This window comes from Buteo buteo, chromosome 3 (genome assembly GCF_964188355.1).
Source record: "Buteo buteo chromosome 3, bButBut1.hap1.1, whole genome shotgun sequence".
Classification (NCBI taxonomy): Eukaryota; Metazoa; Chordata; class Aves; order Accipitriformes; family Accipitridae; genus Buteo; species Buteo buteo.
This window is the reverse complement of record NC_134173.1, coordinates 25927393-25953194: the sequence shown is the minus strand read 5'-3', so window position 1 is coordinate 25953194 and position 25802 is coordinate 25927393. Positions and strand designations below refer to the sequence as shown.

Below are 25802 nucleotides of genomic sequence, written 5' to 3'. Positions count from 1 at the left end.
GGTATAATGACATTCATTATTTTGCTTAAATAGGATTTCTCTAAGCATTCTTACTCATTAGAAATTTGTGAATTGAGAGACAGCACCAGATATTTACAGCTTCATAAATGTTATTTCCTTTCCTATTCTCTCTCACTGCTGAGTATGATCTTTTATTTTGCTTATCAGCTACCACCTGTGCTCTGGGTATGGCTACCCGTGAAACCTAGTTTCAATGTCAATTAACCACACTTTTTGTCTTGGCCAAAACACCATACACTGCAGATCTGGAATGAATGGTGAGGAGCTGGATAAAAGCAATCTGGAACAGGATTTCAGTTGTGTGGAGCTCATCCACCTGTACTTACACAGGCACCTCCAGAATCTCCAAAAATAAATGATCAATTTGCAGAATAATATCGAGCTTTTATGACAGCATAACCATGAGCATTGAGAAGGAATTGTTGATGCTGTCATTCATGTATCTGCAAATGTGTTTCCTTCCTAATTTTACCCACACGCAGCTGCATGTTGTCCCTAATTAATGAATTGCCCTCAGGTTACTCACCCAGACACATCTAATATATCTCTGTCCAAAATGACTAAACTCTGTCCTGCATTAAAGATGTAAAAGGCAACAAATTACTTTCTCGGTCATTCCAACTAGAAAATCACTGCTTACTGAATGGCATTCTCTCCATGTGGCATTCAGGGTGATTTTGTCACCTCAGGGCTGAAGCGTTCAGTAGAAGTAAAGTAAAACATGTACTGCTAAGAAGATTCTTACTTCAGATTCCAGTTCAACAGAAGAAATGGTCACTTCAGGTTTAAGCTTATAATAATGCCATGAATGCAAGGAAATGTGTAAGTATGCAGCCCTTTCATCTTTAAAGCACTTTATAAATATTAACCAACCTTTCCTGAGAACAGTTTCCAACTAAAGTTATGTGATTAAGATGAAGGTTCAAAATATTGTTACAGAAGAGTATTTTTTCCAGACCTTACAGTAGAAAAGTGTGTATAATTAGCATATAAAGTGAAAGATGGATAAGTATATGTCATCTTTAATACCAACTGACCTCCACTGCAGTTATAAAAATAAGGATATATGAAAATTTCATGTGAATTTTACTCTTGTTTTCTTACATAGCTTGATATTGTTTCCTCCTTAACGCCTCTGAGAGGATTTATAAGCTGATAGGTAAAAAAAAAAATCACTTCATGCTCTTTTGCCTGCTATGAAATAAAACGTCAACAGTACTTGATAGGCTGAGGAATTGGAAATGATAGTGCTGAATGTGAATTCCCCACAGGAGTGCAAGCAGCAGGAATGCTTGTTTATCAAAGCTGAAGGGAAAAAAAGTCCATAAAAATTGACCTCTGTTTCAAGTGTGAACACTGCAAGTGAAGTAGTTAACACCACAGTAATAGTGCAGGTTAGCTGGCAGGCACAAATTTGGCCAGAGACATTGGACTCGCATTTAACAGAAAACATTCCCTGTGATCTCTAGCTGGAATTTGCCAGTGAGACCAAGCCTTATTAAACCCCCAAACCATAAAAAATAGAAGAGAAAAAAGCCACTCATGTACTGCACAGTAGTGTGCTGAAAGAGACAGAACAGCAGACTTGGAGATGTGGAGTTTATCTCCCACTTTGAGACCAATTTCCCTGTATAATCACAGGGAAAGCAATCTCTCTTGTGCCTACAGTTTCTCATTCATGCCTGTCCTCTCTGTTCAGATTGTGAAGTCGTTGGATGAGAGCCGTTTCAAACAGGTGCATACAGTGCCTGGCATAATACAGTGCCTGTACTAGCCGGTACATTGTGATTTGATTGTAATATGAATAAAAATGTGAGGGGAACATTGAAACTCTCTGTCAGTGTAATAAGCCTATATTGGAAGAACATTTGCTGTTCTTTATTTGTTTTAGAGTAATGTAAGTTAGAAATATGAATGAAATATATCCATCACCTATTTACAATGCTTAAAGGCTTTTGCTGGTTTCAGAAGTCTACTTTTCAAGCATCCTTTGATCAAATCATGTGTGTAAGATAAAACTAGAACTTTTTCTTAAAAATAGATTAGAAGAGAATAAGTTCCGGTGAATGGTACTTTGAGAATATGTGCATTTTTTGCATTGGAAATAACTATGAAAATTGCCTATTTGGGATAAGCAGATCTGGTATTGCAGTGCTTTTCTGATTTCTGAACTACTTTCCTGCTCCTTTTGTAAAAGGTGGCTTGAAAATCATAAACACCACAGCCGGCATGCTGGTAGCCTTCTTTTCTTAGTCCTGCTGATGGGAATTCTGTACTGTTTTTACTGTATGCCATACTGTATACTGGCTACCACTGTGTATTTCTGCTTTTCTAATTACATTTGGATTTCTGAGGAATAGCTACAGTGTAAAGAATTTTGGATATCAAGTAGTCACCCACATTTAGTACATTGTAATCAACCTCCCGGGAAGATAATACAGGAAAGCTTGATTGCTGGTGCCAACAGGGTTTCTTTTCCAGGTCACTGCACAGGGTGAGGCCTGGAAGGTGGATATTTTCCATTTTGTTTCTTTTTCTAGTCATTAAAAAGGCCAGCTTAGTCACGTCCTTATTTTAGACTTTTCCACATGATCCAGAGTTATGTTCCTCAGATGCAGAATGTTCCACATGGATTCTTTGTAGTCTTGAAAGGGTAGTATGTTGCAGTTCTTGTATCATTCTTCAGTATTGCACCAGATGAGGTGGTTTTGCTTATTTTTTGGACACATTGCTTTAATCCTAAAAACCCCCAAACTACCAGAGTTTAATTTTGTATTATGCATTTTGCATTTTTTAGAACTGTCTCACAAAAGAATGTTCTCCAGTGATTGCCTCTGAGTTCATGATACAAGGTCAAAACATGAAAGCCCTTTTGGGATCTGTTACTGCATAACATTGCAAAGTAACTGTTACGGACAGGTGTCAGGGTTGGCTGTCAACCTGAGCTCCAAAGTCTTTACAGGCTGATTGGTGCGAGCTATGGATTGCCCTCTTGTTAGAGACTAAAAACTCTTTGCAAAGCAACAGCTGATTTTATCCATGGTTTTATCACTTGTGTGATTATTTCTGGAAGCAGGATATTTTGGTGCAGGTTGATTAATTTTTAGTTATTAACATCTTTAATGCTTCCTACTGAATGAACAAGTAAAAGCCTTTTTAAACACAAAATAAGCTGGTGGTTGGAACTATTCCAAAACAGTGGGCTCTTTCTACTGGAATACTAGTTTCTCTCCGTACAAAAACTGACTGTAGCACATGATTCCTTCTCAGCAGTACCAGCACTAATACCTTCTAGTTTTTTCTTTCTTAACTGCAAGCTGCTGTGGCCAGACCTGTAAGCAATCTCCAAAATATGGAAGACTGGTAATTTATAAACTAATTGGCTCTTTTGACTTATAAATTCCTATGCTGAAATTGCTCTATAGGAAGCATTTATACAAGTTTTACAGTAATGAGATGATCAGAATGAGAGCCAAAGGAGAAGTTTGAGGAGACAGAACTGCGAGCACCCAACCCTTTTTAAGAAAATGACTTCTCTAATTGCTGAGAGATGAAAGGGGTGAAAGTGGTGGTCCGTCCATAGGTTTCCCCAGAGACAGCAATGGTAGCACTGTACTTGGAAAAATATGAGATGGACACATTGCTCTCTGTGTGGCAACTTGCCTCTTAATACTATCAAAGGCAGAGGAAAATCTGTGTTAGAAAAATCAGCTTTGTGCATCCTATCATCCAGTGCCAGGATGCTGATACATGTGGATGAAGGGTAAAGGAGAAGAGGAAGAAAATACTGCAGAGAGTATTGACCACTTGATGACATGACCTGAGCCATGGGCACCATGTGCTAATGGGACTCATACTCCTCTCAATATCTCTGGTAAATTTTCCCTACAGCAATTTTATATTATTACTGAGGCAAAGATCCATGTATCTGAATATCCATTTTGTGAGGAATGTGTTTACAAATTGTTCTAAAAATTGTTATGGGAATTAATCTCGTGATACATTTTCTTACTCATGCAATTACAGAAAACATTTCTCTGAAGCCAGTGAGTAGAGCAACTCTGGAAAAACAAACAAACAAAAATTTAGAAAAATAAAGAAGGGTCTTTCAGAGTTTGAAGACTCAAGTACTTTTAAAGGCAAGTGCTGTCAATGTTGCTTTTGTTGCTTTTAAAAGAATCCTTTTAAAAGGTTTTGTGGTGCGAAAAGCTCCTTTTAGTGGGTTTTCATAATGCACCGGGAGAGAACAAGAAAATGTTTTTCTCACCATGGCCAGCCTTGGAGATCACTTAGAACATCGCGTACCCAAACCAGGAGGAGAATTTCTGTGCGGCTCACAGGCAGAGCCAGTGGGATCGGCACTCGTGCCTGCCCCCGCTCACCTTGGAGACCCATTTGCTTCTTCCAAGTGCTCCTCAGGATGACTCAGGCCCCTTAATGTGCCTGAAGGACATACTCTGGGTGAGGGGTCACACCCGCCCGAACGTGATAGATTGACCTCCCGGTGCCTTGCAGGGAAGCAAAGTGCTTTTGTTCTAAGAGGACGTCTATGGAGCAGAAGGAAGGGTGGCATCCTCCTGTGCCTGCTGTAATGTGGCAGCCACAAGGTGGCACAATGGCTTTGCGCCGCCTCTGTAAAATGTCTGCCGTGAAGTAGCATCTGGCCACGCACTCCCACTGTGACCTAATCTCCCCCAGTCTGCAGAGCTGTTTATGGGGACTCTAAGGATTGTTGTGCAAAAGCCAGGGCTGCTATGTCCTTGGGGCTGCTATTTCTCAGTCTGGTTCAATAAAGACCAGCCTGGGCATGCACCTGCTCCAGCACAAATCCTCCCTTCCTGTAGTCACTCAGATGCCCTACGGGAGGGCCACCACGTTCTGTCTTATAGGGTCAGTGGTGCCTGAAGACGCCTCACAAACACAGTAAAACGCCAAGCCCTTGGCTAAGTTAGCCAGAGCCCCAGTGCCTCCTGGTGCGACCATACCCTATGCCCACAGCACTCAGGTGGTTACAGCAGATTTTAGGCAGCGGGGGCCGTGAAAGCCCAGACGAGCAGCAGATATTCCCAGTTCAGCTCTTCTAATGCTGCTGCTCTCAACCTAATCTGTAACAGATCTAACAGCCAGCAAAATGAGAAAATCGCTGACACAGGAGGCTGCAACAGTCTTCTGCACTGACACCTTGGTGACGCTATAGTGGGAGTAAAATCGGGTTTTTCTCTCACAGATAAACACCTCCTTGGTATATTCATGATACCTCTACTGTATATGATGCATCTGTGACATTTAGCAGGTTATGGCTGGCTAGGGGTGGACAGGATGGGACAGGACAGGATGGATGGATGCATCTTGTACTAAAGTAGTATTTGTCAAAGCAAAACTGAGTGATGAGGATGTGATAGAAAGAGAGGGAACCTGAGGCTGGGTTATTAAAAAGTGCATCACATGACTTCTTTGAAATACATTTATATGAACTTTACTGTTCTCTGTGCAATACTGCTTCATTCACAGCCAGGGTTTTCCTTATAACATAATTTCAGATGCCTTGTACAAATAATGTTTGAGTTTCTGTTGGAGGTACAGCTTCTGCTGGTTGCCTTGGGAAAGTAGTGCAAAGCTTTTACACCTAGAAAGTTTTCCTTTTACCTCTGCCTTAACATTTTGCTTAGAAGACAATCTAAAGGTGTAAGATAATATGAAATAAGCAGTTCCTACACCCAGTACTATGCAGGTGCCTTTAATAGCCCAGTCGTGAGGAAGGCAAGCATTCAACACTCCCATTCGTTGTATATACATATTTAAAACTTGCTGCATTTCTGAAGAGGTCTCCAGGCCATCTGAGGATATTAGTAACATGTAATAGTTCACTGGGAGTTGCAGGTATGCAGTGCTCAGCAAAAGTAAAGCAGTAGCTGTGAGTTAAAGCAACTGTAAGTGCTTTGCTCACAGAACTCTGTGGAATTAAAGAGCCATACCTGACTTCACTCCACTTTGCTCCTTCCACAAGAACATCTGACAAGAGAAACCCACAATCCCCTCACTTTTTCTCCATTTCTTACTAGTTCAAAAAATTTGAGTTTAATATCTCTGTGACCTTTCAATTTTATATCACCTAACTGGAGCAGAGAAGCTATTTTCTTCTTCAAGATGAGCTTCCTTTTCATTGCAGGCTCATTTAGGCTTAGGACTAATGTAGCACAGCACAGAATACCACAAGGATTTGATCTTTTGAAGTGCTGTTCCCAGTTAACCATTCCTAAATTTTATAACCATGAATCAGGCATTCTGGGGTGGTTTGTCTCCCATCCTGTGGTATCTATAGAAATGGGGAGGAATGATCCTGAGAAAGTATTTACTATAGATTTGTGGTGGGTTGACCCTAGCTGGACACCAGGTGCCCACCAAAGCTGATCTATCACTCCCCCTCCTCAACTGGACAGGGGAGAGAAAATATAACAAAAGGCTTATAGGTCAAGATAAGGACAGGGAAAGATCACTCACCAATTACTGTCATGGGCAAAACAGACTCAACTTAGGGAAAATTAACTTAATTTATTGCCAATAGAACCAGAATAGGGTAATGAGAAATAAACCCAAATCTCAAAACATCTTCCCTTCACCCCCTCCCTTCTTCCTGGGCACAACTTCACTCCCAGATTCTCTGCCTACCCCCACCCCCCCCCCAGCAGCACAGGGTGGCAGGGAATGGGTTTTATGGTCAGTTCATCACACATTATATCTGCTGCTTCATCCTCCTCAGGGGCAGGACTCCTCACACTCTTCCCCTGCTCCAGCATGTGGTCCCTCCCATGGGAGATAGTCCTCCATGAATTTATCCAACGTGGGTCCTTCCCACAGGCTGCAGTTCTTCACGAACTACTCAAGCATGGGTCCCTCCCATGGGGTGCTGTCCTTCAGGCACAGACTACTCCAGCGTAGGTCCCCCACAGGGTCACAAGTCCTGCCAGAAAACCTGCTCCAGCCTGGGCTCCTCTCTCCATGGGTCCACAGGTCCTGCCAGGAGCCTGCTCCAGCGCGGGCTTCCCATGGCATCACAGCCTCCTTCGGGCATCCACCTGCTTCAGCATGGGGTACTCCATGGGCTGCAGGTGGATCTCTGCTCCACTGTGGACCTCCATGGTCTGCAGGGGGACAGCCTGCCTCACCATGGTCTTTCCCATGGGCTGCAGAGGAATCTCTGCTCTGGCACCTGGAGCACCTCCTGCCCCTCCTTCTTCACTGACCTTGGTGTCTGCAGGGTTGTTCCTCTCACATATTCTCACTCCTCTCTCCAGCTGCAGTTTCTGTGCCACAGCAACTTTTTTCCCTTCTTAAATATGTTATCCTAGAGGCACTACCACTGTCGCTGATGGGCTCGGCCTTGGCCAGCAGTGGATTCATCTTGGAGCTGGCTGGCCTTGGCTCCATAGGATACAGGGGAAGCTTCCAGCAGCTTCTCACTGAAGCCACCCTGTAGGCCCCGCCACTACCAAAACCTTGCCACACAAACCCAATACAAGCTTTAACTACTTAAACCAAATGCAGACTTTGAAAACAGGAGGAATCATTGGACATTACACTTCTCTTCACATCCTAATAGCAAGTTTATGCTTTTAGTCTGTGGTTCAATGCTTGGGAACTTTTGTCATCTTTCCAATGCACTCCAGTGACCGTGCTGACATTACCTGGTGCTGTGTTCCAGAACAGTAGTGCACACTATTGTTAGTTAAGAAAAAATATGAGGAAAACTTGTGATTCAGGTCTCCTTATTGATTCTTCTTCACCCAGGAAAATCAAGGAAGGACACCAGCTATACTGAGTGTAATGACTAGCAGTATTGTTCACTAATCAACACTGGAAGATGGGGAAAGATTTCTTTTGAAAGACATCTTTTGCTCAGTTGCAAAGTCTCCTTTGATTACCTTGTTCTCTGAGGATAACTAATATGGTTTCAGTTGGTTTTAGTTTAGTTCCATGTTATTAATCATCTCCAAACTAACAACAACTACAGGAATTCACTAGTGTTTCATGTAATTCACTATACATTTTCTTTTCTGGTGACATAGTTTTCTTTGTCATTTAAGTGATGCTGATTTCTACATGCACTAGTGGAGACCATCACCCAACGATTACTATTTGGGGGGCTGGGACAGGAATTTCTTCAACTAAAAGCACTCTTCATAGAGACTAGATACTAGATAGAGCCCCCCTGAATCCATGGCAGAACTCATCAGCAGATATTTACTTTATAGATTAACAGCATTGAGTGTTTGGAGGTGCTCCTGTGTAGTAAAACTCCACCACTGGTAAAAGAATTTGAGTCAGATTACTAAAAGTGATCATCTAACCCCACTAAAGTCATTAGGTTCTTTGCCTTTGACATCAATGGGGTCAGGTATTTATTTTAGAACTATTTTGGTTTTTAGCTATGTGTTCCCAAGGTAGTGACTGAATTTACTGTATTTCATACTGTACTGGGTAAAACAAATGTAGCATTTTAATAAATATATGCCTTATAAGAGCATTGTGAGATTAGTAGTAATGCTTTTGGTTGAAAGTTATTCATATTTTATAAATGTAAAGAACCCATAATAAATACAGGCATATCAGCAGCAGACCACATGCAGCTCATCTTTCATCTAGAAAAAAAGGTAAGTTTTTTTCCTAAATCTATGATGTGGGTGTTTTTGCATACTTTTCTCAGTACTGAACAAATATTTGCCCCTTTCGTAAATAGAACTTTATACTCATATTCCAGTATTTACCTTGCAGTTCATGCTTTGGGGTAATTATATAAAAATATTCCACCTTAGGAATGGGAGGAAAGAAACAGAGGATATGTGGAAATGAACAGTACATCAGAAGCAATCCCTGGCTCAGAACAGAACTGGTAGAACTGATCTGAGGCGATAAGGTCAGGAGATATATTCAGAACAGAGTTATTTACTTTCCATAGAAGAAAGGTTTGAATAAATGATGTTCTTGACAATGGCTTTCTTTTGAACAGGATTAATTTTTTTTTTTCCCAGAGAGGTAAGTGAAACACATAAAGGTGTCTCCCTGTGGAGTCCTTATTAAAAAAAAATAATCAAAACAAAACCAAAAGCCAAGCCAAGCCATCTTTAATTGTTAGAATTAGATAATAAGATAATGTTATTTCTGTAATTCCTTGCTCATAATTCTTGCCTATTGTGTTTCAGAGCAAATTCTTGTCACCCTCAGATTTTAAATCAGAGAAGCTAACTAAAGTTCTTTACCCAATGGTAAAACATTCATTTCAGACAGCTAAAACAAAACCAATATATAAATTTTAGAACAATCTCATGTGTTGCTGAGACTTAGAAGAAAACTGGTTTTTCCTGTAGAGTAAAATATGTCAGAAAATCACCCCAAATTATATGCAATGAACCACTTTTTTCTAAAGCCCCATATGCAAAGTCAATAATATACTTGCACTTGGTAGCAAGAAAGCCCTAGGAAAGGGAATTTCACTGCAGGGAAAAATATTGTATTAAAGTTTTATGATTTTAAACATATCTACAAAGTATCATAGTTTATTATTTTGTTGTTAGTCTTGACAAATCCATTTACCTCTGGAGATTCAACACAGATTTGGGAGTCAAAAGTGGAGGTTCAGTCTTGCAATGTCCTAGCAACTTCTGCTTATGTTGAGCTCTGTAAACATCTATGAAATTCAAAAAGGACCAAAAGCAGCAGTATTTACATAATGAGCTCAATAGACATGTACCTGGAGTTATGAGATAGCATAGGAATTTCTGCAGACAATCTTCATTCCTAATGAGAAAGGTCAATAAATCTAGTGCAGTTCTGTCTGAAATCAGTGAGAGTCTTTCCTGTGGCATTACAAGGGTCAGAGACCAGTTTTTGACATTACAAGAGGCCATTACAAACATCAGTCTGACCTTTGCATAAAACAGGGCGAAGAATGGCTCAATAGCTTGGGATCTTTTAGAAAGACAGGAAGCCTGACTTTAAAGATTTTCAAGTAATGGAGATTGTAATCCAATTCTGCTTAAGTGATTAATTGCCTCAGCTGTTACAGAAATACATTTTATTAGAGGATAGAGATAGATCAGGCCATAAGGCCACACACAAGAAATTCTGTGTGCTATCTCTAAATATAAAAACTAAGAATCACCCATTTCCCTTTAGGCTAAGTAGACCCAAGTACTTTATTGAAATTAAATGAATAAAAAACTGTTTAAAACCAGTGATGCTGCCTTATAATTACAGGCTTTGGCCCTTAAACATCCCCCAGTGTGTCATGTCTGCAGTTAGATATTCATTTCATGCTGTTTGATTATGGCATGTTTCAGAGCCCGGGAAGCCCAGAAACTGGCAGCTAAAGGCAATCAGGTGCTAAAATAGCCCCTAGTCTCACACAGCCAGAGAAGTGGCTGTCAGTGAGGGCTGCTGATGGAGAAATCCAACCCATGGCCTCACTGGGGACAGCTGCCTTGCAAATGTCCCAGTGCTTTCTGTGAGCCCAGTTATGAGACCCGCAAAAACCACATGCTGGCTCCCATCTCCGGTGTCTGGCTCATGGCCCTAGTGCCTGCTGTCCAGTCAACTTCTGGCAGAGGTCAACAAACCCAGCTACCTGGTCTCACTCCACACCCTTTGTCTTTCTGGAGCTATGTATCGGGCCAAGCAGGGCCCCTCCTGTGCCGCAAAGGGATGCGGGAGCTCTCCCTGTTGCTCACTACGCATGAGATGGGGAGCTAAGTGGCATGAAGGGCTCCCACACTCAGGACAATTTTGGCTGTGGCCAGCACGGACTGCAGCCCCACAAGGTAGATGCTGCACTGCAGGGTGCATGAGCCACTGAGAACAGCTACGCCCACCCAAATATCTTTTCTCTTTTCCTTAATGAGACAGACTTTGTTATTCGCTCATCACAATATGCAGTTCTGTTTGCTATTTACTGGGCTCTGCATGACCCATCTCTGCTGTCTTTAGCATGGTTAATTGGAATTATTGAGCAGTGCCCAGCTCTGGCAGGCTGGGATTCACCCCTGTTGGGATGGTCCTCACCTGCCCGCCCTGGCCTGCTTCTGTGCAGCCTTGCTCCAGTCAGACTGAATTAAGCCGCGCTGTCAGAAGCCAGGGATCCTTCAACAGTTTTCCAGCACAAGCAACACCAAATTAGTGTTTGGTAATAGGCTGCACACTGTTTTGTAATAAGAAAATATAGATGATTCTATTTATTCCCTCTTGCTCCTGCAATGATAAGAAATGTTCTAATTCATTATTAATTTGTTCCAACTATTTCTGGTAAATCTAAACTATGAATAACTTTAGCTGTGCCATTAGCAATACCTCAGAACTACAGATGGATTTTAGTTTCTGGACACAGGCACATGGCAGTCTCACTGTTTCTAAAAGTGTACCCAAAATTCTGTCATATTTGGGTAAAAAAACAGTACTTGCCATTCACACTGGGTTACAGCTGGATCTAAAGCAATCTGGAACACAAAGATATTGTGGCCACTATTTGTCCAGTAAAAATTATTGTAGCTTGGCAGCATTCTGTGTAACTTTGTATATTCAACCTGCTTAAGGATTTACCCTCCCCTGAACACCGGAATAAATGGAAATGAAAGTGGGAATAGACCTAGACCTGCTGCCAGTGCTAAAGGCTTTTATTCTGCCCTGCAGACTAGCAAGATCTTTAGTGGCATTTTGTAGGTTGCTGGCTTTAGTGTAGAGTAGGCCTTTGGAATTTTAAAGCTTCAAAAGGTGATTTTTTTGTTGCTCTTGTTTGCCTTTCATAATTTATTTCTCTACTTTTCATATATAAATGATTGATCAAAGAACCATTGTCAGAGAGCATCAAGGAAAATTTTTTTCTTCTCTTGTAGAATATGAATTTACTTGGGTGAAAGATGGGAGATTATAAGTGTGTATGCTGATGATCCAAGGAAATTATCTGTCACATGCATAGCGCAGAGGTACCTCCTTGTGAAACCGAGCCCGCTGTTTGGTCTTTCATTCATCTAGAAAGTGCTTTTCTTGCCTTTGTGTTTGGATGGGAATGACTCTTCCTTTGCCTCTGTGTTGTCGTAGTCATCTGGCTTCATTTACTGAAAAGGGAGAGGAGGACACCCACCACGTACGATTGAACACTGAGCTTCTTTGTGGGCAATCCCACAAGACACTGGCAACCCACTGGCCTTTTCTCTCACCATGAGCTCTAAGAAGGGGCAGGAGCTGCACTCCTAGTTCTCCTGTGCTGCTGCCCTGGGAAAATCTTGTCCTGCCTCCTCACTTTAGAAAATAAAATAAAAAAAAATCCCAGCCCTTTTCCTCAGAGTACATATACTTAAGAATGTTTTTTAACTCTTTGCTTGGAAATATAATTAAGGTGATAAAAGGTGGCAAGGAATTATCTGGAAAATCCTCACAAAGACTTTGCTACTGCTTGGTGGTCACCTGGGAAGAGGCTGGCAAGGGTCCCAGCCACCAGGCATGGCTTGCGTCTCTCATGTCTTGAGAGAGTTGCACTCCCAGCACTGTCCCTGGTTGTTGCTCTCTATTTTTTCCATAGTTTGTATCTCCTGCCCAGAACATCCCTGGGTGAGCAAGCTGTCTGGATTACAGCTCTGCTCCTTCAGTCTGTGACAGACATGAGAGAGCACATAGATGTGTATGCTTTCTACAGTGTGCCTAAACATTTTGCTGCTTTTACTTAAGGAAAGCACAAGAGGGGATGGTTTAGTAAAAGAAAAACAACTCTGTGAATGAAGCACTTTAGCTCTGTCCCTGAGTTGATTGAGATCTAGCTTCCATGAGGAAAGCGGGGCTTTCCCACCTCTGCTGCAGGTGCCATGTCTCAGCTGGAAGTGCTGAAATGTCCACCAAGCCCTGGCTTCCCCTGCTTGAGCTTTAATAACTTCTGTTCTTCTGCCAGGCGATCCTTAATTAGCCATTATCAGATGACCACTGCTACATGGATGTGTTAATCTCCCCTCTGACAAGTCCATCCTTCCTAAGGAGCTAGCTCTCGGGGAGCAGGAGGCTGGAAAGTCAAGAAAAGATGAGGGATAGTGTTATGTTCACAGAGCTAATGCAGACATGTAATCATGGGCAGACTGGTCTGCAATGGGTTCCCCAAGCCATCCCAGTAAGAAAGGAGGCCTGGGGACAGATAATAACAAGATAGATGATAAACCCATAGTGTGTGTCTGAGAGAGAGACAGCTGGGCTGGCAGGATTGTTTGCTTTTGAGAAAGGAATATTCATCCTTTTCTATATTGGCAGAAAAACATGTGCGCTTTCATGATAAAATTACATATTTCAGGTCCGTCAATCTTCCAGGTTCCTTTTAAAATAAGCAGCTAAGGTGGGATGTAGTGAAAAAAATATGAATATGGTGGCTGGATATCCGACAAGTGTGCATGAGGTATCATCTAGCTTTATGGACCAGTACAGTTCCTGACTGTTTGATAGATTATGGTATTTTTTTATAAAATATGCATAAATATGCAAAAACGGGGTTTTCTGAGGAGTGGAAAAGATACCCATCATGGTACAGGATGAAATATGTTCCTTTGAATTAAACTTATGGCAGTAGGTTTTAAAGCAGCCGGTCCCAGTCAGGCTTAACAAGGCTTAGAGGATGTAAGCTCCCCTAGAAATATCTATAGAATTATAATGCTCTAGTTAATAAAATAGATATTTAAAATAGCATAGTCAGGTAAATTAAAAGGTCTAATTTAAGCTGGTAGAAGACAGATGAAGGAAATTCTGCCAGTGAAAAAAACTACTTTTCTTCAGAGGCTGCCTTAGGATTTTACCTTAGAGGCAAGTATTATAAACCCTAAATCCTCTCAGCCTTGACATGACAGAGTTACCTAGAAATTTACTTACACGTGGAGACCAGATTTAAACCTTTACTTATTCAGCCTAAACTGCAGTCATGCCATACGCATATTCATGCTGCACATGCACACCCGTGAAGTAGACTAAGATGCTATGAGACTTTTACTGGCATGAATCATGCGTGAGTTACTCACTCACCCCAAATGAGAGCTTAGAAACTGTATTTTTTGCAAACCATCCTGACATCACTCCTGCATGCTCAGTACCACTGCAGCAGCACCGGGCCCCTACATGGCGTCTGGAGCTTCAGGTCTGTTTTACGGGAATCTGTGTCTCATCGCTGGTGATGCCCAGTATTTCAGGCATCCTGGTTCTTTCTGTAAGGATCTGGAGAAGTGGGGAGGGAGGAGAGGAAATGAGGCAGTGTAAATAAAAAGTAGCTGAAAGTAGCTTTTCTAAAGCGAAAACAGCCACAGCTTTAAAACTTATTGCCCGCAATTCTGGTCTCTTTGGAAAGACAGAATATTTACTTCTTTAGGCTGTGTGGTTCAAGCCTGCGAACCGAAGTTACTAGAAAAGCCCGTATTTACACCTGCTATCACAGAGTCATTTCAAAGGAAACAACAACAACAAAAAACCCAAACCCAAACCCCCACAACCCAACAGCTCCCAAAGCCCGATGCTGGCAGCGAGGGAAGGCAGAGGACAAACCCTTCTCCGCCAGCCGCCTTCACAGCCGGGACCGGGAGCCCGGCGAGGACTGCGGGGGTTCTCCCCAGCCTACCCCAGCCGAGAGGACGGGGCACACACAGACCCCCACCGCTCCAGGGTGGCTCCGCGGCGGCGGCCGCAGGCGCGCTGCTGTCCGCGCGGTGGCGCCGTCCGCTCACGGAGACGCTCCGCGCTGGCGCAGCTCCCGCCGCTCCCCGCGCTCTGCGTCCGCGGAGCGCGGGGAGCAGCGGGAGCTGCGCCAGCGGCCGCCGGCGGGGAAGCCCATCGCGTTCGTTCTTGGGGAACCCTTCCCGGTCCTACACGCCCCGTACGGGACGACGACTGGGATAGCTAGCGTCCTGCTGCATCCCGAGTTCTGTCTTCCCGCGTCCGTGGCCGTTCGTACGGGAATAATTCATTCACGTTGAATTTCCTTTCTCTCCGGAAAATATTGAAACCTTAAATGACCATAATAGGAATGTAATTGTGTGGTGTGTTTTTTGTTGTTGTTTTCGAGAAATCGATTTGGGCTCAAATAACTCATCTAAGCGTGTTACACCAAACCCATTCAAATAGGAAACAGGAGAACTATATTATTGCTGCTTCCTGAACTCTCTGCTTATGATCCTAATAATTAAAATGTGCGGTAATGGCTCCTGCAGCCTGTATTTCTTTGAGTAATTCTCGGAAATGAAGGGCTGATTTTCGGCCGCTGAGGGAGGAGAGCGCGGAGATGAGCCCAGGCGCAGCGGCTGGGAGCCCGCCGGTGGTCCGCGCCCGGCGCTCGCCGCCTGCCGCATTACTTGGGGGAACATAGTCCCCGCGGCAGGGAAGTCCCCAGAGAAGGGATTTCCCTCCCAGTCCCTCTGGCAAATCAACTTTTTTCTTCCTTTTTCCCTTTGTTTTTCTGATGGCGATCCTCTCCCCTCCCGCTCTGCCAAGCGCTGCGAGTCGCACGTCTGTCCCTGCACAAGGCAGGGAGGGGAAAGGGGCGGGCCAACGCGGGGGGGGGAAGTCGCCCCCACCACCCCTGGGCCGCGGCGGCCGCGCGTGGGACCCTCCCCGCAGTACACGCGGAGCTGTTACGGCGCTGCTGATGTCCCCCCCCGGGGGGGGCATGCATAAGGAGAACGATACTAACAATTCTTGAAAAAAGAAAAAGAAAGAAAAGAAGGGGGCGGCTAAGAAAAAAAAAAAGGCGCTCCTATCCCCAAATCTCCGTGGAAGTGGGGGTTCCGTGCCAAGGCTGCTCCGCCTGCGCACTCAGCCCCGGGCGGCTCCGCGGGGGCCCGCGCCCAGCGGCGGACTTCGGCGCCGGCGCGGGGTGAGGTGGCCCCGCGGAGAGACGCGGAGCAAAGCCGCGAGGGAGCCCACCAAGTACCGGGGACCCCCACCCCGCTCCAAGCTGCCCTCCTCCGCCTCCCAGTCCCTTCCCACGGCAGGCAAAACTTGACCGTGGGGAGCATCCTTTTAGGTTTGTGGGATAGGTTGTGGGGCTTTCTGTGTGTTGCTGTTTGCTTGTTGGTTTTGGGTTTGGTTGGGTTTTTTTCCTTTTTTTTTGGGGGGGGGGGAAGTGTGAGTTGGTGTTTATGAGAAGCTTTATGACTCCTGATAAGCTCATCTTTGAGGACGACACAGAACTGTGTTCCTTGAGGAATTGGGGTGGTGACGTCTTTTCTGATACCCGATTATTACGTGACTGGGGGAAAAAAAAAAGGTATTTGATTCATGAATAAAAATCCGGACACCATCACGGGGGCAACAAACAATATTGCCCGTCCTCTAAGGTAACAAGCAGGCAAATGTTTACGAAGAGGGCTCTTGCTGAAGCGGGGTGTTTGCAAAGATTTTGTTGCTAATTGCGTATCAGACGGAAGGCTGCGGAAGGCTGTCAAGTTTGGAGCCACCGAGCAGGAAGAGAAGAAGAGGAGAAGGCTGAAGACGCTCAGTGAGGGGAGAGATCTGGGGAAGACAACATCTCACGCAGCCAGCCCGAGGCTCTCCGCCTCCGCTCCCTCCCGGGCTCGCTCGCTCTCTTCCCCCTTCCCCTTGCGCTCCCTTCTCCGGCGACATCGCGCTCCATCCCTCTTTCTCCCTTCCCTTGCAGACTCCACTCCAGATCTGTGCTGCTACCTGCAAACTTTTTTTCCTTTGTATTTTTTTTTCCCTTCTCTCCTCTCTCTCTTTTTCTTTTTGGAGCGGATTACCCTAAAACTAGCAAACAACTAACTGCTGCTTTTGCGTCTTCTTCATCCCGCGGGTCCTTTGCCCATCGGAGAGGCGATGCCACGAGCGTTTTAACTCCTTTCGGCCGCAACTTGGGAGACAGCTTGATTTCCCCCCCCTCCCATTTTGGGTCTTTTTTTTTTTTTTTTTTTTTTTTTTTTTTTTAATACCTGCCCTTTTAGTTTCGCAGCCAAACGCTCTTAGTGCCGGGTGTTTAGAGTTTAATGGTAAGGACACGAGGCGGCTCGCCAGGCCTTTCCGCAGCGCTCCCGAGGCCGGCGGGCGGGAGGGCGGCGGCGGCAGCGCTCTGTACCGGGCACCTCTCCGCGCCTCTCCGCGCCGCTCCGCGCCGGCACCCGGCTGCCCAGGGCGCTCGCCCCCAGGGGCCGCGCTGCCTCCCTCCCCCGCAGGCTCGGCAGGGGGCTTGGTGGGTCGTGGGATCGTTTTTTGGTTTTGGGTTTTTTGGTTTTTGGGTTTTTTTTGACAGTAGTTTTCCTTTCCCTCCCGCACAGAGTGGCAATGTGTAGCAAAGCGATCCTAGCACTCCTGATCTATGGCATAATAATGCACTGCAGCGTCTACTGCTCACCTGCGGCCGGCTTTCAGTACCCGGCGCTCAGGTAGGTCTGTCCCCCGCTCTGGGGCTCCGCCGGGACTCCTTCAGACCCCCACTGCCTCGGCTCTACTAAGGGCAGGGGAATCTTACCGGGGAGGAAAGTGGAAGGGGACGTGGGGGGGAGTCACCAAACGACCCCCCCCGGCACTCCGGCTGTGTGCCCACCCTCTCCGCCCCGGGATGGGAGCCGCCGTGATGGTCAGGCAGGGAGGGGGTGTCCCCCGGCTGCAGCACTGGCTTCCCCCAGGGCCGCTCCCCGGGATCCCGCCGCGGTTAACCTGCAGCCTCCTGTCCCCGGGGAGCGGGGGACCTGCTCTGCTGCGGGAGGGGGCCGAGGTCCCGGCCGCATCTCGATGGCCCAGAAGCTCCCCCCACCCCGCCTGCCCCCTGTCCTGCGCGGGCCCCGGCCGCTTTCGGTTGCCGGCAGCTCGCCCAGGGTGAACGGCGAGGATCGCCTGTCCGGACCGGGGGGAGCGGGGCGGGGGGACGGGTGCGCCGTTGGCTGCAAGCATGTGAGAGCTGTCATGGTTCGTGTAGCAGCATTGGAGTTGGCGGGGATTCAGTCTCATCCCCTGTTTTCCTGTCTATATACCACTTCCCTTCTCAAGCGGGAGAGCGGCTGACACAAGGTGGTTTGGTTTTCTGGGTCTGATCGGAGTTGTCTTGCTGGGCTCCACCGCAGGCTGTTGCCCGTGCTGTCCCTTTCCACCTGGGAGCCGGGGACTTTTGGACCCCGCTGTGTTGGGGCAGGACTGGGGGACCCCCAGGGGCGTTGGCACAAGCGAGTTTCCCATGCTGGGCCGTGGCTGGGGGCGCAGGGTACCCGGTCAGGGACGGCCGCTAATTCCACCCTCCTTGGGTGACTGGTGTTGCTTGGCTTGGGTGGAGTTTCGGGCTCGGTGCTGTTGTCCTGCCCCACCAGCGCTCGGCTCTATTCCGGGGTGCCCTGCGGGGTCACCGCCGTGCGGCTTAGCTGTGAGCGGGGGGCGATGCCGGGCGCGCAAGGCTGTCCGAGGAAGGTGTCCTTTTTGGGAGTCCGAGGTGTCCTTGCACGAACCGGGAGCCCGTCGGGGCTGGCTCAGAGCAGCCCTTTTCCCCTCCCCGGGCAGCGGGGCTGCGGGGCAGCGGGCTCGGTGGCCTGCGGGGCCATTAGCAGGCAGCAAGCTGGCTCTTCATTCAAGCGCCTGAATTAGCAGGAGTGAAACACTTTAGCGGCATCTATTATTAATACCTCCGCTAAAGCTGACAGACAAAAATAGCTGCCTGTAACGTACAATGACCTACATCGTACTGCAGAGAGGGAGGCAGAGAGCCGGGGGGGTGGGGATGGGGGGCGGGGAGGGGATGGGGGGGAACAAAACTGGCGAGATCTCAAAGGGCAGAGGCACCATTCAACGAAAAACAACAACAGGCGAAGCCCCCCCCGCCCCAGCCCATCCCAGCCCAGCCCCGGCCCGACGGGCGCTGCGGGGAGGAGCGGGGCCCGGCCCCCGGCGGCGGGGGCTGCCGCTCACCGCCCCGTCTCCGCCGGGGAGGCTGCTTGGCTCCCACCCAGCCCCTGGCACACAAACGCGTATGTGTGTGTGTGTGCGGCAGCTTGCACGCCTGTGTGTGCGTGCGCGCTCTCCGCTCGGGGAGCACCAGCCGTGGCTATGGCAGAGAGGGGCTCTTGCTCGGGCCGAGGCGGGGGGGGATGTTTGGGGCTTTTCTGGGAGCACGTCTGGCGGCGGGTGGTGTGTTCCCTCCCCCTGTGGTCCTGCCCCGCAGAGGAGGCGGAGGGCAGGGATGGGGAGCGGGCGGGCGCCGAGAGGGGATGGGGGCAGACGGACGGGGCTCCCGGGGCGCCCGGGTCGGCTCCGTCGGGGGGTGGTCACCGAGGCAGCCGGGAGCCGGCGGCGGGGAGGGGAGCGGAGCGCCCCGCGGAGCCCGGCTGACTCCTTCCCCTTGCTGGTCTCGTTGCCAGGCTGGGGGATGAAGTCTACGACGAGAACGCGAACACCCTGCAGGACTTCGCCTATGACCACGAGCCCCTCGGCATAGCGAATCCGTCCTCCATGATCGGCGAGATATACACCTTGTATTACCCACCGGAAAAGAGGTGACTGCAACTCGCGGGGTGTCAGCCGTGAATTTTGACCGGAAGCAAAACGGGTCTGCCCGAGCCGACTGGGGGGAAAAAATAATAATACCACCCAAGAAGGCAGCAGCAACCAAAAAAAAACCAAAACCAAAACCAAAAAACCCGAACCCAAACAAACGACCACGCTGCCCGGGTCCCGGTGCCCAGTTCAAAGCCTAGAAGAAAGGGAAAAGCTGCCTTACCTCCAGCAGCGCGGGGGAGGGAGCGGGGAGCCGCCCGCGCCGGGGAGGGCTAGCGATGCTCCCGCAAACGGAGCAGAAATGCCCAGCCAGCGCGGAGCCAAGCAAGTGCGGCGGGGAGGGGTCTGGGTGGGGAAGAGGGGTCCCGGGGGACGCGGGGAGATGCCGCCCTCCGCTCGCTGGCGGGGAGGGACGGCCACCGCCGCCGCCCGGGCTTCCGCACCCCGCCGCAGCCGGCTCCCGGGCCTCGCCGCTCACCCGCGGGCTCTTTCCTCCGCCCAGGCACGCCGATGGGATCTTCAACAAAGCCTACAGGAAACTGCTGGGCCAGTTATCCGCCAGGAAATATTTGCACTCCCTGATGGCCAAGCGGGTCGGGTAAGGGTTTCTGCTCGCTCTTTTCCGCGGTGGGCGTTGGTGCTGCTGGAGCGGAGGCGCTTAAAAGGCCGCGGCTGGAGGGAACAAAGCTGCCCCGGCCGGGGCTGGGAATTTGTTGCTCCGGCAGCGGGGCGGGGGGGTCCGGCTCCCTAAACCTCAGCCGCCTCCGGCCGCGGCTCCCAGCTCGCTCCCGGCGCAGCGTGAGCCCGGCCGTCAGCGCCGGCGCTCACGGAGGTTCGTTTGGTGTAAGACGCTCGGGTATAAATGTGTGTATATGTATATTTGTATATATGTCTCTATAATTTTGTGCAACCGGCTGATTTAAAACTAGGTAGTTGGGCAGCCTCCCCGGTTTGCTGGGGGGAGCAGTCTGTCGGAAGCGATGGCCGAGGGCTCGGCTGAAGCGGGGGTTGGAGGGGAGCTTGCTCGGCTGCAGCCCCGAGCACCCCGAGGCGCCGGGCGGGGCTCCCCCCCGCCGCCGCCGGCGGAGCAGGGGCGAGCCCGGTGCCACCCGCCGCCCTTCGGCAGAAGGTAACACGTTAATAAAGCCCCGGGGAGAGCAGCTTTCCCTGCCGCAATGAATAATTCATGGCGGGGAGATATTGTCTCTCCCGCCGCCGCCGCCGCCACTTGCTCGCACAGCGTGGGCGCGGCCTTTGTCTCCCCGCGCATCTTCAGCGCAACGTGTTGCGCCGGGGACAGCGGCCGCCGCGGGGCTGCGCGGGGCCGAGGTGGGGGCGGAGGGGTGCGGAAGGGGGCGGAGCGGCCCCCCCTGATGCAGCTGTGCTTCTCGGTGCTTGCAGCGGTGCCAGCGGCGGCCTGGGGGACGAGTCGGAACCGCTGACCAAACGGCACATAGACGGGATCTTCACGGACAGCTACAGCCGCTACCGGAAACAAATGGCTGTCAAGAAATACTTAGCAGCCGTCCTGGGGAAAAGGTATAAACAAAGAGTTAAAAACAAAGGACGCCGAGTAGCGTATTTGTAGCGATGAGTAACCAGCCACTCCTGTGTATACAAAGTCCTGAGAGAGAGAGAGAGAGAGACAGAGAGAGAGAGAGACCCAACAACAACAAAAAATCTAAACAAGAACAAAAGTAATTTCTAAACTGACTGAACAATCACCGCTCCTGTGTTATCTAAACATGTATTTATGTATGAAGTAAAGCCATTAAATGAATATTTTGATAATAATATTGTTTTTCTTTTGTACAAAGCACTAGAGAAACGCACAGATCTACTTTGTGGACCAATCATTAAGTTATATATAATATATAAATATATATATATATAAAGACTACTACGAATACTAAAGAACAATTCTTCATATAAAGCCTGCACAAGAACAAGAATTTGCCTGAGCTGTTTATGTTTTTATATAAAATAAATAGAAAAAGAGACAATCATTGTTTTGAATATTACTCCTATTTTTGTAACGGAAATTAAAAGGATAGTATTTTTATCCACGACAGGGTCAAAGACATTAATTTTCACCATTTGCTACTGTACATAGAGAAGGATACCGTGCTCCCAGGGGATTATGAGGAAAATGATTTGGGAGGATTGGTGAAGCAGATTCTTCCCCCGGTGAGTCTCAAGGCAGGCTCTTTTGCCACTAGCCTCTCTGAAGGGGCAGCATCCCCCTTCCTCTAGATTTCGATTATTTTTTTTCTCCTGCTTTCTTTGATTCCAGTTGTATCTGTATTAGTGTCTCCTCAAACAATGAGCTTAGAGGATAATTCTCTTGTGAAAACAACAGCTCGATCCAAATTGTGCATCTCTGTTGCCTGTTGGAGGGAGAAATAGTTAAAAAAACCCAAACCAAAATAACAACAACAACAAAAAATCAAAACATAACAAAAAAATGCCAAACCCCGACCCCCAACCCCTAAATCCGGAACCAGCAGCAAGGTTAGTAAGGACTAAGCCCCGTGCACTGCTCTTCTGGCTGGCTGGGCACAGTTGCAGAACAAAGCGAAAGTGGAGACAGGACCCGTTTGGGAAGAGTGGGGAAGTGAGCGGGGGTGACCGGAGCCGGTACCGGAGCCGGTGCCGCAGGGTCGAGGGAAAACGAGACGATCCCACCTCCGATCCGCTACCCAACTGCCCCGGGCAGCTCGGTACTGGACCTGGATGCAAAGTACAGTGTGTTACTCTCCAGTGCTGTCCATGCTTCTCATTATGTGTAATGAGCAGGGTTCTCGCCTTTGCTTTTTTCGGTCGGAGTTGCTCTTTTCTTTGATTGTTTTTTGTTTGTTTGTTTGTTTGGTTTTTTTTTTTTTTTTTTTTTTTTTTCTTGTAGACCTTCCCGCTTCTCATCCTCTCTTCGCACTTTTCCGAGCTCTGTTTAACCCACCTGAGTCACCTTTTTGGGTTGTGTTCTTTTGGGGGAAAAAAAAAAAAAATAGATTGTGAACGCTCTCTCACTCCTTTGTTCTGTTTTATGCAAGCTCTTATTGTACGAGTTTAGGAACCCCTGTTGTAGCTACCACTAAAGAATTATGCACTACTACGAAAGTTTTTGTTCCTTGTTTATTGAGTTTGGAGGTAAAATGTATTTTTCTACATTCTGGCTTATTGCTTAGTAAAATTTATTTCATAAAACAAACTTTTGTCATAAAAGAATGTGTAGTGTTCACCTGTGGTCCGGTTTCTAACGAGATAAACCATTTTCACCTCATCTTTCTATGTACGGACTCCTATCTTACCTTCCGCCCGGGGGCTGGCCCCGTCCCTCCGCCCGGCCAGGTGGCAAAGGAGGACACGCAGGTACCTGCTTCCTTCCAGCTCACCACACAAACCTTACAGGAGTGTTTCCAAAGAAACAAACCGAGCCCCGCATTCAAGACGTCGGAAAGCAACACCACGGCCACCACCCCCCACCTTAAAAAAAAAAAAAAAAAAAAGTGGCGGGTAAAAACCTCCTTCCCGGGCCGGGAATAGCCGCCGGGGAGGAGGAGCGGGAGGAGTGGGCAGAGCCCGGCGGAGCGGGCAGGCGCTGCGGCTCCGCTCCGCTCCGCCGGGCCTCCTGGGCTGCCCACGCTGCCGGCAGTGCCCGCCCGGGCTGCCGGGGCAGCTCGCGCTGCCTGCCCTGCCGCCGGCGCGGGCTGCGGGGGCGGAGGGACGCGGGGTGCAGTTTGCAGCTTTCGTGCCTTCTCTTCACCTTGTAAATCGCCACGAGTTCACGGATGGCTATTTAGTGGCCCTACGATGCTGCAACACATCGGCTTGCGTTTTAGTCGTACTTCTGTTCTTTGGCAATGGGTTGTGTTTGTGTCGGCTGTGGTATAATGACATAGGGCTCTCTTGACGTTTTATTTATGACCTTATCAGTTAGAGTTCAGTGGCTACTCGCAAGCATTTTGAAGTGATCACCTAGGTTATTATCCTTTGTATGGTTTTTGGGTTTGTTTTTTTTTTAATTTTTGTTTGTTTGTTTGTTTTTTTTTTTTTTTTTTTTTTTTTTAAGAAACGCCAACAGCCTTACCAAAATTTGAGCAGATTTGAGATACAGTCATAGTAGGTAGATGTTAGTCTTGGAGAACTTATTTTGTGTGCAAATGAATATAAAAAAACCTTAAAGTATTATTACACACATGATATCTATAATTAGGACTTTGATAACTGTTATCTAAAGTGTGTAACGTTTGTATTAATAAATTTTTGTAAACAATGCAATTTTGTCTAATGTTTGGGGGAGAGAAATCTAGAACTTAACAGTGAAAGCTGCATTTCATTTAAATTTTTTTTTAATTAGTTCATTTTTAAGCAGCGTTCTTCTAACTTTTCATGCTTGGGATATCTTTTTATTAAGTCTCCACATTTTATCATCAAATAACCTCTAACATTTTTACTGATGGTTACTCCTCTGTTCGAGTAAACTAAGCAGAACTGCTGAAGTAAAGAGCCTAGTTCCACACACACCAGCTCAATAATACTCTCTGAAATATGCAGATCGAACCAGTCGGTACCTATCGTCCATTCCTCTAACAATTCCTCTGCTTAGAAGCCGTTTATTTTAAGCGGAATCGGTATGTTTGATGAGATCTTCACCTAATCCGCTTTTAATGAACATTCTGTATGTGATAACGTGCTTCCCGGCATCACCCGGCTTGGGCAAGGGCAGCACCTTTCTTTGCATTAAAAATATACTAGGCTGTCCTAAAAAATGATACTGCAACACAATAAAGAGTTACTTAGGTTTTACACAGTAATAGACGGCTACAATGAAAAAGCACAGGCAGTGTAGTTTGTCAGCACAAAGCGGAGGTCAGGATATCCAACCTTTAATCTTCACTTTCGTTTAGCAATAGCTGCTTATGTTTATTATTTTTATTGTAGCTCAGGGACTTTACTCAAGTATGTTGGAAAGTAACAGCAATTTAGTTTAAACTAAACTCTATTTCCTTCTAAGATCATACAATTAAAAAACAAAGCACAGGAATTAAATGACAATTTCCTAACAATTTATTTTTCAAAACTCTAAGTCCAGGATTTGAAACAGACTGGTTGTATCCTCTCTGCCACGAATTCACCTCCCAGGCTAGTTTCAACAACAGCATTTTACTGACTAACTGGAAAACACTAAAAGAACTTGGGAAGCTAGTGGTATCAGTGGTATGTGTTAGGAATTAGTGCAAAGTGAGATAAAAGTTCCAATTAAATGCAGATTGGGTCAGACAAGAATGCAAAAAAAAAACACCTGTTGGGGGGAGGGGGAGAGGACAATGATTTCTAGGACTGATAGCATAAGAAAATCAAGTCACTGTTTCCCAAAGGCAGCATACTGTGAAAAACTGCTGTTAGGTTTATTCAGTAATTATGCAGTGCTCATACATATAAACACACTATATTTTCTGCCCATCTAAACCAAAAATGTGCTTAAAAGATACAAGCTGAAGACCTTCTTGGCATTGGTAGCTAGAGGATGAAGTTGGGGATTGATCCACCTGAAAAATAAGGTCTTCTTCATCAAGTCCTGGCACTTGTCAAAGATGTGCAGAAGATGGAAATTCTGCTGTAAATGACATAGAGGTGATCATAACCTCACTCTACTGGAATTCCTCTTTACCAAATCAAGTATGGTTTCGTGAAGAAGCTCAGCCCTCTTCCCAGTGATTTAAACTGCCATCTGAAATGATACACTTGGAAAATGTGCAATACCGAATCTTAGAGCATGAGTTTTGTGAGGATTGCTGATCTTCTGTATGCTGCTATAAGACTAGCAGCAGGAATGGAGAAAGCTGGCTGAGGAAACAAGAATGACTAGACAAGACATGATTTTGGAGCCTCGCATTGTAAAAACCTCCTGACATTCAGTCAAAGTGACAAACTCGAGTTAGTTAGTAAAGGAGGCTGAACAGAGCAGGACAGACTATTCCAGATTCCAGCCCTCAGAAATGTGGTACAACACCGCGTCTGTCACAGGGCTACATAGGTCATCGAAAGCAGAAAAGCCTGGAAGAACCAATTTCTTTAGAGCCCTCATGTAAACCTGGCTGTGGCCAGCATCTGCCTTTCATAAGATTTCCTGTGAGGGTGCTGACCTCCTTTCCATGTGCCTCTGGAGCCTTTCAGCCTTCTTCAAAAAACGAAGTTCATCTATTGGCTGTATACATTTTCACCTAGAGTTAAGGAAAACAGAAAATCAGGAGGAAATCTGATCTTTTGGGGTCTTGTTACTTGAC

At 47.0% G+C, this 25802-nt stretch overlaps 1 protein-coding gene across 4 annotated transcripts; it reads left to right on the top strand.

Annotated features, from left to right (window-relative positions):
- The first annotated feature begins 15609 nt into the window (after positions 1-15609).
- ADCYAP1 (adenylate cyclase activating polypeptide 1) lies at positions 15610-24073 on the top strand. 4 transcript variants are annotated; one of them, XR_012649760.1, is made up of 6 exons: positions 15610-16048; positions 17313-17420; positions 19380-19514; positions 20018-20113; positions 20917-21702; positions 22864-24073. XR_012649760.1 is itself a non-coding variant. In XM_075023088.1 (5 exons), the coding sequence occupies exons 2-5, from the start codon at positions 17320-17322 to the stop codon at positions 21101-21103; spliced, it is 519 nt and encodes a 172-aa protein (XP_074879189.1). In that variant the 5' UTR covers positions 15610-16048; positions 17313-17319; the 3' UTR covers positions 21104-24073. The 4 variants fall into 4 exon arrangements, 3 of the variants coding, with proteins under 3 accessions (XP_074879189.1, XP_074879192.1, XP_074879190.1); XM_075023088.1 differs by having other exon boundaries at positions 20917-24073; XM_075023091.1 differs by lacking the exon at positions 15610-16048 and adding an exon at positions 16350-16361 and having other exon boundaries at positions 20917-24073.
- The last annotated feature ends 1729 nt before the right edge of the window (positions 24074-25802 follow it).